We start from the raw sequence: 14,231 nt of genomic DNA, 5'->3' as shown, positions 1-14,231 counted from the left end.
TCACTATCAACTACGATCTGCTCCCTTCACTAAAATTTCACGGTTCCTAAACATTATAACAAATAATATAGATAAATAATGAACACGTCAAAATGAAAACACAGATACTTACAAGACCAAGTAGGAATGTCCTTTATCGTTTGTTGTTTGCCCGCTGCTCTCCGACAGGTGAACTTAGTGCTCTCTCGTGTAAAAACAAAATTCAAAACACAACACTGATCTCTACAAACTATCATGTCTCACGTTGCCAGTAGTCATGTCTCAGTAGAGCTAATTGCCATCTAGCGGTTGGGAATTGTAATTGCATTTTTATTTATAAAATGAAAGACAGCCGAATATCAATAATATCATATAATGTGTATGAATGTAACATTTAACAGCTTGTGGGATGCATGACATCATATTATCAAATGCAAGTAAACTTTTGAAACATTTAAATTAGCATTCTTTTTGGCATAAATAATGCTATATTTAATAATGCTCTAAAATAATTAAATAAAATATAAAATAATGCTAATTTAAATTATTCAAAGGTTTACTTGCATTTGATAAGAAGCTGCGAGGGCGAAAATTACATGTAAACTATTTTAAGGCTATTTTGGCTATGCTCATCGCTGGTCTGGTTACTGGTATAGGGCTATAGCCAAGCCGTTAAAATTAGACCACAGATTGCCTTGATTTCGCCGGGTGGGCTAAAAGAAGACTACACGTAGCCCGTCTAATTTAGAGCTAAATCTTGGCTACATATAGACCATGTCATAAAATAACACTTATATATTTTGTAGATATCATTGACACTGCGAACATGATGGGATCAATCATCTCATGCGCTGTCTGGCCAAAAACTACAGTGAATCAGGTTTGACTATAAGTGGGCAACAGATAACCGCTCTGACTACGAGCTAAATCGTGGCTACGCACAGGCTACATATTGAACATGTCAAAGAAATGAAACCAAACACCTTGTAAACGCTGTTACTTTGCTTACATGATGGAATATCATACATCTCACAAGTTATTTTGCCAAAAAACGACATGAAACCAAATTCAAGGTTATTTGGGCTAGAAGTGGGTTACACATAGCCGGACTATATCGGGTCTATACTTAACCGAGACGTTGAAATGACGGCTATTGCTTGCTGGGCCAGAAAGCAGGGTAAGTCAAGCCCGTTTCTGAAAGAGAGGTTACTTAGAGTCAGTTACCGTGGTAACTAACTCTAAGTGCCTAACCTGATCGGGAGCAGGTTTTCTTCGGTAAACCCAGAGTTTCTTACGGTCTCCTCCCCCTTTTTAAAGCGTAAGCGATGTTTAAATACCTCATTCATTCATTCACGCTGCAAAAATGCTCTTCTTACTGAGTATTTCTGTCTTATTTCAAGTACAAATATCTAAAAATTCTTAAATCACGATGCATTTTCTATATAAGAAAAATTATATAGCTTATTCTTGTTTCCTGGGAGGAAACAAGTGAATTTAAGTGCATTTTACTTAAAACAAGTAAAATTATCCACCATGAGGTAAGAAAAATCATCTTAATGCAAACGTAAACAAGATAATTTTTAGTTTTCCCCACCTCCCCCCGTCAAACACCAGACACCGTCAAAGTGAAAAAAATGGCATGTCCTTTTATACGGTAGATGAGGAGGCTGTATTAATTCGTAGGGAGTTACTTTATTTTGTGCCATATCCACATGCATATTTATTTAGTTTTCTATATCGGGGATTATTAAGGCCGCTGTATGCAGAGCGGTAACCATGGTGTGCCTCGCTGACGTTCACTTATGTTATATACATCGTGTACATTCACTAAACAGAGTGACAGAGCACAGCCAATTCATAAAAGAACAATATTTAAAAGCACATGTCCAGTTTTGTGTGAGTGAAGGAAATCCGCTTGGGAGTGGAGAGATTCGTCCTCGCGCAACATTATGCGCTCTCGACATTGTCATTAAGATCACACTATAGAAACCGCCTAAAATTAAGTATAAAGAAGAGAAGAAAGCGGCCCTAGGCAGCTGCCTGCACATGCCAGGATCCGCCACTGCCAGATGCAGTTAGAAATTTACTAAAAACAAGCCTATCGCAAGACATCTGGTAGGGGGGGCACCTGGGGTGGCCAGCCAAATTTCAGGGGGGGGCCGGTGCCACCCCTGGCCACCACGTAGACACGCCCCTGGCCATATGGAAGTGAAGACCGAGATAAATGCTGTAACCACCACCACAGCTGTTACATAAACACAAATAATGCACAATTTATTTGGTCATCTTTATGTCCTACAAATGCAAAAGAAAGAGTTGTTCGTTTTTTACTGTTGGATTTTAGTATTCTTCCAATACTTGGTATTACGGCCATCTCCTCTTCATCTGTTCTTCTTTATTTTGCGAGGCTTCTTGCTGTTGACTGAGTAGAAGTCAAATGTTAATTTCATTACTCTAATTAAGAAATGTAACAGGTTGGATTAGAGAATCTTTAATTATGTGAAAACATTAGAGTATGTGGGGGGGAAATAGATTTTTTTGAGAAACCCTGTGAATAAGAGTCATAAATTACTCAATGAAAGAAAGAAGCAACTGGTTTGCGCCAGGTAGCCTACAAACAACCAGAAACTTCTTGTCTTCCCTAATGCCCGTTTTCTGCGATCGTCTCTGACTTGAGTAAAGGTAGAACGCAGACCAACCAACGAAAAACCCACTGGTTATCCACGCGCGATGCCCACCCCCTGCGTTTACAGAAAGCCAACATTATCCATCTGTCACTTAATACAGACGCTCAGCACACGTATCGTTTGGCTGATATAGGTGGGCTGAGTCGAGATCCGCAGCACTATCTGGATAGCAACTTTACTGGACCAAATCCATGCGTGTTTTATTGGGGAATATGTCTGCACGTCGTGAGTGGTAAGAGATGCGTGGATCGTCCTCTTGTCTGTGCCCGTTCTCATCTAACTGCTTTCGTCAGGTTTCATCAATGTTGTGTTTGTGCCGTGTGATTAGACTAGCGGTACTGATCATAATAACTTCTTAGCTGCAAATGCATTTGATAGTTTCTCTCGGAGCTCAGGCAAGAAGTTGTGTCAGCGGAGGCTGTGTGACAAGGAATGCTCTTGACAGATGTGACTAGATTTAGTCTTATAAAAAAGCTGGCGATATAAAGTGCGAACATCAGTGATATGTAAACTAATGTATATGTACCAGTGAGATGCTGGTAAAATATTCTGTTGTTTGTGTAATTAATTTGGCAGTCTTGTGGGATGAGTTAGGTATGGTTCGTTTTATCAGGGTAAAAAGAAAACATTTAATACATTTTGAACCATGATTTAAAAACAGGTTAAATATCATGCATTGCACCTTGTTCCAGCTATTAGGCATGCTCTGGTAAAATAGAAAAACACCAGACTTGACTGCATTTCCAGTATTATATGGTCTCCAAAAATGGTCATGCTGGTCTACTGAGGGATTTCGTTAAAAGGGTTTAAGGCACTTTTCATGAAATTGGTCTTGGAAACTAGCTTGGCTGTGAGCCGTCTTAATGAGACCAGCAAATCAACTGAATACCATCTTAAACCAGCAAAACCAGCTTAAGACCAGCAAACCATTGTTAAGCAGTTTTTATTCTTACAAATTATGCAGGAAAGCTATGGGGTAATGCACTATAGACATTTTGATGGTTATTTATTGACCGATACTGTATTTATGTGTTTTTGGATATTATGGATTGGTCACTCACATTAGTGTCTTGCCTGTAGCTATATTGGCCATAGACACCCATTAGCCTTGAATAGTAGCCTGCTGTGCCATATAGATACACGGAGAGAGTTCAGACATATATGTAATAATAAATAACTTATCATACCTTAGAATCTTGCATATCTTTCAAGACTAAGGCTATATTCACATCTCAATTAATCTATTTAATTATAATAAATGTTCAATTCTTTTCATTCATGTGATTTAGTTCAAAGTGGTCAAATATCTGCTATAGATGTACCAATGCAGATTGAGACCTTGGCAACACTTTGATTTGGCAAGAATTAAACTTAAGTTTTAAATTGTGGTGAGTATTCAGATATTTAATGAATTCTCAAACTACTCTGACATTTATTGGGTGAGGTAAAATAATAACTATTTGGTCATCTTTGGAGACATTAAAGATCAGGTCATATGGTATTTTAAAGTGTCCTAATATTGTGTTGGAGTCCCCTACAACAGGTTTAAATGCATCTAAGGTCAGAAAACATTGTAATTTTCTCAGAATATACATTTAATATTAGAGTCATTTGCCAATGATTTCGAAACGATTCGTTCCAAGCAAGTTCGGAGCAAACCCCTCCCTTCCATAAGCCTACTCTGCTCTGATTGGTCAGCTGGCCAAGCCTGTTGTGATTGGCACAGAGAGGAGTCATTGTGCAAGTTAGCAAGTGCTACCATTGACAAAGCACCTTTACATAAAACAATAATATAATGCTCCAATCCATACTTAAAATAATGACATAAAATACAAAAACACTTATGCATGCGAATCGTGCCCACAGCTAAAGTTTAGCTGCTAAACTGTGAACACTTAAAACAATAATGGTGGATACGTTAGCCGAGTGCTAATGAAACAATACCGTTTGTAAACCAAAATATGTCTACTGTAATGTTTGAAGAACGGCAGACAGAAGATGCTGTGTCTTAACTTTTAATCAGAATGCAGAACAGCTGTATCACAGGCGCAGCAGCCTAACTAACTCACTCGTCTCTCCCGCATTAACCCTATAACTGCCGGTGCAGCAAAATAAACTGCAATTTCACATTGATTATAAAGTCTGTGATCCACACACTTCGTGAAAGTGCGGAGTGAGAGTGACTTTGACATATTCTTTTGAATGCTTGTGGACTGACAGACAACAGTAAATAGACTGACACATACACAGAGCGCTACTGAAGAGCAGAAGCTAACTTGCGCTCTGCCGGATGCGCTTTTATACTTCCTGGCGCTCACGTCACCCCGCTCGTGACATCTCGCTGCCCCATTGGACTGATTTTACACGTGCTTCAGAATGCGGTCACGCAGGGGCGTTCCCAAAGCAAATCTCGACGCAGCTCGAGTTCCTGAGCCAAGTGCTAACGTGACTAACTGATGAAACGATACAGTGTGTAAACCAAAATATGTCTACTGTAATGTTTGAAGAACGGCAGACAGAAGATGCTGTGTCTTAACTTTTAATCAGAATGCAGAACAGCTGTATCACAGGCCCACCAGCCTAACTAACTCGCTCGTCTCTCCCGCATTAACCCTATAACTGCCGGTGCAGCAAAATAAACTGCAATTTCACATTGATTATAAAGTCTGTGCGCTACACTACGTTTATTATTAAACAAAGTAATTATTAGAACAACGTCAGTCTACATTAATCAAGACATTCCTAGGAAATAGCGGGTTCACAGCGAATTATCAGAACTATTTCAGTAAGACCGTAATATCGTGCTTTACCTGGAAACCTAAAGCGGCACTAGGTATAGGCCTACATCACATATTAGCACAAAAACGTGATATTTTGAGCACTTAATTGAAAATGTACACATAACCTATCAATCGTACTTAAAGGTTGTGGTTCAGAGAGCTTGTTAGTCCAAATTAAGAAGAGTAGAAGCCAACAAAGATAAAAGCCAAGATTAGAAAAGCAGTCCTTGGTAAAATTACATGCACACAACAAAAGGTTTGAATTGTATTTCTGTGGTATCCTTGAACACAGCATCTTCTCAACATGATGTAAACACACTAACTAGCGGAAGTGTGGGCAGGGCAGACTCTGTTCGTATTTGGCGTGCAGGCCGTGATTATGCAAATGTGTTACCCAGTGACGTATAGCGGTAACAGGCAAAAGATTCGAAAATATGACGACTCGTTAAGGCAATTCAGAATCGACTCTCTCTTTTGAGAGACAATATCTTTATTTATCATGCACTTTTTTGATTACAAATTTTGCAGATTGTGTTCATTTAAGGATAGCTACGTTATAAACTGCAAAAGAGATATTTTTCAAAAACCCATATGACCTGCTCTTTAACATGGCTGTAATGAGTTTTTAAAAACAATATATTCACAGCAAGGTCAGGCCACCTAAAGACATTTACATAGGAAAAATGTGACAGAGAAAAATAGATATCCATTTTCTTCCAGTAGCTGACGGCTGATAGTACTGGTGCTTGATTGTGTTGGTCGATGTGGCTGGAGCAATTTTGTCAAATGGCAGAGAAAGCTAATCGTAGCTCTCAGTGTGCACACTGATGGAAATACATTTCCCCCTACATTCCCTATTCCCAGTGTTGTAATCAGTTTGTTGAATGAAAAAGCAGAATCATAAGAGAGTTTATTGTAAGAGACAACCCTGAAAATCCTGTAAACGGTTTGAAAAGATCTGCAGCCAATGAGGATTTCAAGATCGCTGTGATTGAAAAGAGAAAGATCTTTACTGCAGTCTAGATGCTAAAGTATATGTCAAGTCAAGTCAAGTCACCTTTATTTATATAGCGCCTTTAACAATACAGATTGTGACAAAGCAACTGAACAGCATTAATTAGGAAAATAGTGTCAATAATGCAAAGTGACAATAGTAAACACTCATTTTTCAGTTAAAGACAGTTCATCATTGAATTCAGTGATGTCAACATCCAGCTCAGTTTAAATAGTATCTTTGCAATCATTTGCAATCATGTCAACGATATCACTGGAAATGAAGTGTATGCCATATGTTAGATTGTATTCATTTTTTTTATTTCAAAAGCCATCATAATGAGTTTTTGGCCTCTCTCTTGGAGATGAAAGTGTAGATATGTTACAAAACAGGAGAGCTGACATAACCAGAGGTTCACAAAAATACAACCAGCTGGTCACATGCAGATATAAGTTGACTGATTTCAATATATTGATTGTCACAGACACAAAACAATCTGCTCAATCTCCTGAACATGCTTGACTGTTTTAGTCACAGCCCTCTTATGCCATTAGCTGTATATAACTGTCAATACATACAGAGCTGCAGTGGTGACTAGTCCCTCTCAGGAGCTAATAAAAAGCACAGGGAAACCACCTCATTGAACGCTCAATTAGCAGGCCAGCAAGAGCGTTTTCATGCAAAGCTCAAAGGAACCCGAGGCAAGCAACATGGCTGTTCACTGATAAGGAGTTTGTTGAGTGCTTGATTGCCATATCTGTAAATTTATGCTATAGCAATGTGTTTGAAATTCTGACAACGTACAAAATTGCCATGCTACATTTTTCTGACATGTTAATTTATATTAGCTGCAGAAGAAAATATGTAATATAGCATTTCTGCTTCTTACGTCTCACAAAATCACTGATACCACAGACCGTATTCATTTAGGGAATAACAGAGAAAATTGTACTTGGAGGCCATCACTGCCAATTTTGTGCCACCTATGATTGATGAAATGGTTCTTAAGGGCTTCCTCAAGAGAAACATGTGGCAACATACATCACAGCTGAAATAGGCACTGCATTATTTAAGATGGTATTTTTTGCCATTTGAAGAGAAATGAGAATGTGATGAGAGAATATGTTGCGGATATTGCGTCTTAATAGCAACACCTCAAACAGTGTGAACTGAAAACTGCAGCAACACATTGATTTTGGAGCAGGTTTGGACAATTTGAAAAGTTTTTCGCTGAGGAAAGACCAACTAGCCTGGGTTGTCATCTGTGACTAATACTGAGATGCTATAAGTTTTGAGCTGAATTCTGGGAATTCAAAAGTAAATGAATTTTAAAGCACACGCAAATGGACAAAGATGAATGCTTTAGACTCATTAGTCTTACGTATCTTTGAAAATAAGTCAAAAGACCTGGTCCACATCACATCTTATTCTGGCCAAGAACTGCTTACTGTACATAAACAGAACATTGTTATTTTAAGTATCAGTGAGATACTATTATAGTTTTTATGTTTTCCTTTTTCATTTTTACTTAAGTTAAAGTTTTTGTTGTATGTTTTTGTCTATAGTTTTTTCATTCATTTTTAAACTAAGTGAAAATGAGAAGTATTTTCTTTGGCAACTAGCTGAAATAAAATACTTTTTTCAGTAACATTTATTTTAAGAAAATGTTTGTATGGTTTTCATTTAATATGGTTATAGTTATATAATAACCCTGGATAGGAACAAACTGCCTGATCAACATGAAAATCAACATGTCGACATGTAAAGCAACAAGACTAATATGAATAATAGGCAAAATTTGGCAATTCAATATTTGAATTATTTCATTCACAGTGGTGCTTGTTGTATCAGCTTGGTACCTTGTAAACACAAATGTGTTCCCTGGTGGACTAATAAATCAGATTAGAGCTTGACAGATCAAGAGAGATCTGCATACATTAGGTATTCGGCCAGCAAATGGACTGGTCGGTGGGTGTGAGTCCAGGTGACAAAAATGACCACCTTGTTACTGTGGTTTAGGTTACAGGTTTGCAATTATTTAAATATGGAAATACTATGGTAATAGGGCCAAGCAGCATATTCTGTGATTGTGAGAATGATTAAATGTGAAAAATATGTAATACCAAACCCTTGCTTTAGCTCCCAGAACAACAATGCATCTCACATCTGCCTATTTGTAATGAAACTCCACAAGCCCTCAGTGTATAATGATCTCTCAAAGCAAAGCAGACACACTGTTTAAAATTTTAAAACAAATCTTGAAATGCACTTGCTTTAAAGTCCAAAAATAAAAAGTGTAATCCCTCCTTTTTGTTACATAGGTTGCTTTAGTAAATGCTTTAGTAAAAGTGCCCATGCTTGCCTTCCTGACAGAGTGAAGCATGTGATGGTGACAGAGCAGTATGGAGTGCTCGTGGAAGACTCTACTGCTGCTCGTGTGCACATCTTTGGGGGTGCAGTACACTGCCATCCGCTCCTTCCACGACTCCTTCAGTGGCCCATGCCAAGACTCCGCCCACTGCCAAAGACGCCAGGGTAAAGGTGAGTCACTGTCCTGTTACACAAAGCATTAGATTTTCACAATGACATTTAACATTGCATGAGCATTCTGCAGATCAGTGCTGTCACTGGAAGAAAGAAAATGAAATTTGTAAGTGGAAATGCGTGGTTTTATTCAAATTGAATCGGGTTTACAAAACCTTACTGACGGATTGTATTTACATTTATTCTGATTAACAAATCAACAAGGGTTTCCTCTATCTGCGTCTGAGTCATTTATTTTGTGCTGTACAGATGCATGTTCCCATCATTTAATATATTTATTAAAGCTGGGATGAAACAGATGAAATGACAAGAGAAGTATGTTGCAAGAGAAGTATGTTGCAAGAGAAGTATGTTGATTCAAATAAATGACTTCTAACACACACACACACACACGTTTGTTTCTGTGAATTGTGGGGACTTTCTATAGACTTCTATTACCTTTATACTGACCAAACGATATTTTCTATCCCCCTAACCCTAAACCTACCCCTTACAGAAAACCTGTTTACATTGTTACACTTTCAGATAAACATCATTTACAGTTTTTAATATTTTGTTTTTCCCCTCGTGGGAACCGCAGGCCGGTCCCCACAATGACAAAAATGTCAGGTTTTACTATCCTTGTGGGGACATTTGGTCCCCTCAATGCAGCATAAACAAGTACACACACACACACAAAATACTCAAGAAATATGCCAGATATTTAAAATTATTTTTTTATTTTCTCTAATTAAAATATTTCAAACAAAACATTATTTCTTGGGATAATTGTATTGATTGGTAATCATTTTATAGTTTCTCCATGTCCTCAAGTTCACTTTTCATCAAGTACAGTAAATATTATCATTGTATTTTTATCAGTGTATTCTGTTAAATTTGCAGTGTTTTATGGTTAATTATATCAAGTTGATTTGCCTTGATCTAGTTGGTGTGTCTTACTTTAAAGCATCCAATGTAGTTTAGATAAAATTATATGATATCATGTCAAAAGATGGTTAAAATGGATTTCCATTCTTTTTATTTTCTTGCCATTGTGTAAATAATCATATAAATAGAATGAATTAAGTATCTGAGCTTGACTAGATCATATATCTCAAAACATTTAGAAATACTTTTATACAGACATAAAGTTACAGAGCTCAAAAACTGCATAACAGCAATGACCCATCTATTGATGTGTATTGAATTTCATCTGCATTCAAGTCCAAGTGCCAGGATGCATTTTTAGACATAGTTTAAGCCCTCCATTAAATTATAGTTTGCATAGAGATTTAAATTCAATTATAATTCATGTTTGGTTATGGACGTAGCTTTAGCTGGTTTGACAAGATCATCCTAAAGGATTCAAATGACATTCTCTCTATAGGCTTATCTCTCTCAGGTCATCACTTCTGTAATGAGTAATTTTCTAAGGAAAGAAATTAGCAGAGAACTGTTAGAAATGGAACCTGTAAATTCCCCCCTCTGCTGTAAGGAGCGAGAGATGAAATATCAATAATTAATTCTACAATTATCTCATCATTAATCTGCCGTAATATGTCCTCACGGACCAGCTGTTTGCACTTCCAGCAAGCGTCGACTCGCACAACCTAATGTGCCACGCGCAATCAGTCTCTCATCAGCCATAATTACAAGCGTTATCAGTCTCTCCCACCCTCCTGCTATATATAGTAATTGTTCATTTTGAGCAAAAGTCACAAACTTTTTTTCGTATAAGGAGAAATGCACTCATTGTTCATATTTCAATTTTATATACGATTTTTCAAATATTGCTTCAAAATGGTCAAATGATTACCACCAATAATCAGGAGGCAATCCAAGTCTTCAAAACAACACTATTACTGCTGTACATTTCCTCTCTATGGGCAGAATAGGTTTTTTAATTGCACTGGACTTTATTAAAGTTTTTGTTCAGATTATACTGTGTTTTTCCCCCTAAATTACAGCTCCAGGTATTTTCTTACCCAAATTAATGATTGATTAAAGATGAAGCTGAACTAATTGGGTCTTTTGTGGCCTTATAATGTCCTCTGAGGTTTCAGAGCGCCGTATTATCTCACTTTCTCTTCTTCTCTTCTCTAGAGCAGAGATGGAAATCTCTCTGCGATGACACCCGCGTCCCTGAAGAAACTAGTGCTGCCGCCGCTCGAAAGCACATCCTTCTGTTTGCGCAAACCCGCAGTGGCTCCTCATTTACTGGACAACTTTTCAATCAACATCCTGGCATATTTTATGTTTTTGAGCCCCTTTTCCACGTGCAACAGGCCTTCACCAATTCTAGTAGCCGTCTGCAAAGGGCTTTGGATGGCAGAGCTCTTCTGGGAGCCTACCGAGACCTCCTACTCAATCTCTACAACTGTGACTTCAGCTTCCTTGAGAGCTACATTCGGCCCGAACCACAGGATCACATGACCGGGGCCTTTTTCCGCCGCAGCTCCAGTCACGCCCTGTGCACGCCGCCTGTCTGCCAGGAAGGTGCCGAGGAGATTCTAGCAGGCCAACCGGATGAAGTCTGGTGCCCAAAAAAGTGCCAGGCCTTGAACCTCACACTAGCCTCTCAGGCTTGCCAAGCACGAACCCATGTGGCCATAAAAACAGTGCGTATCCCAGAGATAGGCGACCTACGTACGCTTTCAGAAGACCCCCGTTTAGATCTGCGAATCATCCATTTGGTGAGAGACCCCCGAGCCATTCTTGCCTCCCGCATGACTGCTTTTGCCGGTAAATTCAGGGCCTGGAAGATATGGAATGCCACCGGCCGCCAACCACGGTACATGGACCTGACGCAGATAACGAGAACGTGCAGAGATATCGAGTATTCTGTGGAGACCAGCCTGCAGAAACCCACATGGCTGAGGGGTAGGTATCTGTTGGTGCGCTATGAAGACTTGGCCTTGAATCCTGAGGAAAAGGCCAAGGAGATATACAGATTTCTGGGGCTGGACCTGCATCAAAGAGTCCTCACATGGATTGCTCATAACACCAATGGCACTGTCCCATCTTCTTCAGAGTGGAACTATAAGTACTCCACCACAAGAGACTCAAAAGCCACAGCTCAGAGCTGGAGAGTACATCTGAACTTTGACATTGTTAAGACAGTTCAATCTCTTTGTAACAGAACTCTTTCTCTACTAGGCTATACGCTTGTTCAGTCTGTAGATGAACTGAGGAATATAACAAAAAGTTTAATGGAGCCCAGGACATAGTACAGGTCATTCTTAAGCAAACTACTAATTCATTTTGCAACACACTTTTATCCAAAGTGACTTATATTGCATTCAGTGGATACATTGAATCAAACAGGACTCGTAAGTCCCAACAAAGTACATTTGGTTACGGAATTTTTTTCATATTTTTCAGTTTGTTTTGACAACTTGCATACCAATTGTCAATGCCATGTACTGTAAATGGAACATTATAGATCTTACTTTGGTGACAACCTAGCTCATTAATAATAATAGGTCATGATTATGATGCTTAGTACCTTTCCTTAAAGGAATAGTTTATCCAAAAAAATTTAAATTCTGTAATCATTCCCTTACTTATGATTCTCTTTGCTCTGTCTCAGTGATTTTTGCCCATACAATTGAAGTCAAAGGTAAACAAAATGTTTTGGTAACCAACATTCTTAAAAATATATTCTTCGATGTTCTGCAGAAGAAAGAAAGTCTGGTTTGGAACAACATATTGGTGAAAAAAAATCATGATAGAATTTTCATTTTTGGATGAACTATCCCTTTTAAAGTTCTTAATATTCATGAGCCAGGCCTTTAGAATAGTATGGTGCTAAATAAGCACTCGGGCCCACCATTTTCAGCCTGTAAATGTGCATTAATGTGACCAAAGAACTATCAACACAAAGCACAGCAGACTTGCCAGTGATGAACATGCCAAAGCTGGTCAAATGATCAAATAAATAGCATGTATCGTCTGGGCGAGCCCTTAAATGGCCTTAAGTATGAATGTTGATCAGCGAATATGTCCTTACAACCCCATAAACAGTCAAACAGAGATCTAAAATGACTGAAATGTCACTCACCGCTACTGAAAAGCCCGCTTCTATGTTCTTCTTAAAAGCAAAGTCCCTAATGAAATCAAGTCGGCACAGAAGGTCATGTTCAGTTTAAATCACTGGCAGACAGTTCAATGTGTTTCCATCCACTGAAGTCCTTTAATTTTATTTATTTTTTTTGCAAGCTAAAACTTCAAAAATTATCTCCCTCTGATGGCTTTGTGAGTCAGAGTCAGTGATTATTTCTAAGTGCAGTGTCAACATTAGGAAAAGCACTTTGGAGCTATGCAGCCACTTTGCAATTTGAGGATAACAGATATGAAACTATACAAACCAAAATTCTCATTTAATTAATATGCTATCTCTTGTTCACAGAGCCCTCTTGAGGTTGAGCCTTTGGCTGCAGCCCATGTGATCCCTTGGGTTAATGTGGCCCTGCTAATTACTGTTTTAGTTCATATCATGGATTAAATTACTAAACCCATGAACACATCACATTTTGGAAGTCTGAGCTCAAATATCTGCTAATATGTAATGAAAATGTCATTTCATTGCATACATATGTTGCATAGAAATGCAGAGATTATGAGGCTTGGGAATATTAAATTGTGCCAGTGTTTAGCCTTTAAAAAAATCTTGGATTTCAGGATGTCTTTGTAAATTTGTGTTGTTGTTCATGTCATTCTGCTAGTTCCTTTAAGCAATTTATTACTTCTATGTGAAACATGCCCTTAAATGCCAACACTTTTACATATTGGAAATACGCTGTGTAAACAACAGTTCCTCATCTCAGGTATATGATGATTAAATGCAAATCTTCAGCCGCACTGCCAATTAATAAATATGCAGAGAAAAGTGGAAAACTATATGGTGGACTAAATTATTCCTTTTCATATTGTTTCATTCCTTTGGAATTGATGGTTCACAATGATATAATATGTTTCATTTAATTATTTATTTATGAAAAATTATTTATTTATAGAAAAAGGTGCAGAATTATGTGGGACACTGTGCAACTGGTGTATTAGCAGTATTAATGAAAGGTTCTGAGTGCTTATTTGTCTGTATGTAAGCTTTCTATGTAATACACATGAACACAGTGATTGACCTGTGTTATTCATGTTTAAGCAGGACTGGTGGCAAATGGAAATTAATCTGAAGCACTAGTTTTGTTTGTAGGTGTTTGTTGCTGCTGTATGGTATTCTCTATGGCCTGCGATTCTCATCAGTTTTCC

The 14,231-nt window shown here is 38.1% G+C and overlaps 1 protein-coding gene across 1 annotated transcript; it reads left to right on the top strand.

Annotated features, from left to right (window-relative positions):
* The first annotated feature begins 2,815 nt into the window (after positions 1-2,815).
* Positions 2,816-12,190, top strand: LOC107553958 (carbohydrate sulfotransferase 1-like). Its single transcript, XM_016236299.1, has 3 exons — positions 2,816-2,898; positions 8,814-8,981; positions 11,067-12,190. The coding sequence occupies exons 2-3, from the start codon at positions 8,843-8,845 to the stop codon at positions 12,188-12,190; spliced, it is 1,263 nt and encodes a 420-aa protein (XP_016091785.1). The 5' UTR covers positions 2,816-2,898; positions 8,814-8,842.
* The last annotated feature ends 2,041 nt before the right edge of the window (positions 12,191-14,231 follow it).

Source organism: Sinocyclocheilus grahami, unplaced genomic scaffold (assembly GCF_001515645.1).
Source record: "Sinocyclocheilus grahami isolate Dianchi unplaced genomic scaffold, SAMN03320097.WGS_v1.1 scaffold487.1, whole genome shotgun sequence".
Lineage (NCBI taxonomy): Eukaryota > Metazoa > Chordata > Actinopteri > Cypriniformes > Cyprinidae > Sinocyclocheilus > Sinocyclocheilus grahami.
The sequence above is the reverse complement of the archived record's forward strand: the minus strand, read 5'-3'. Positions and strand labels throughout refer to the sequence as shown.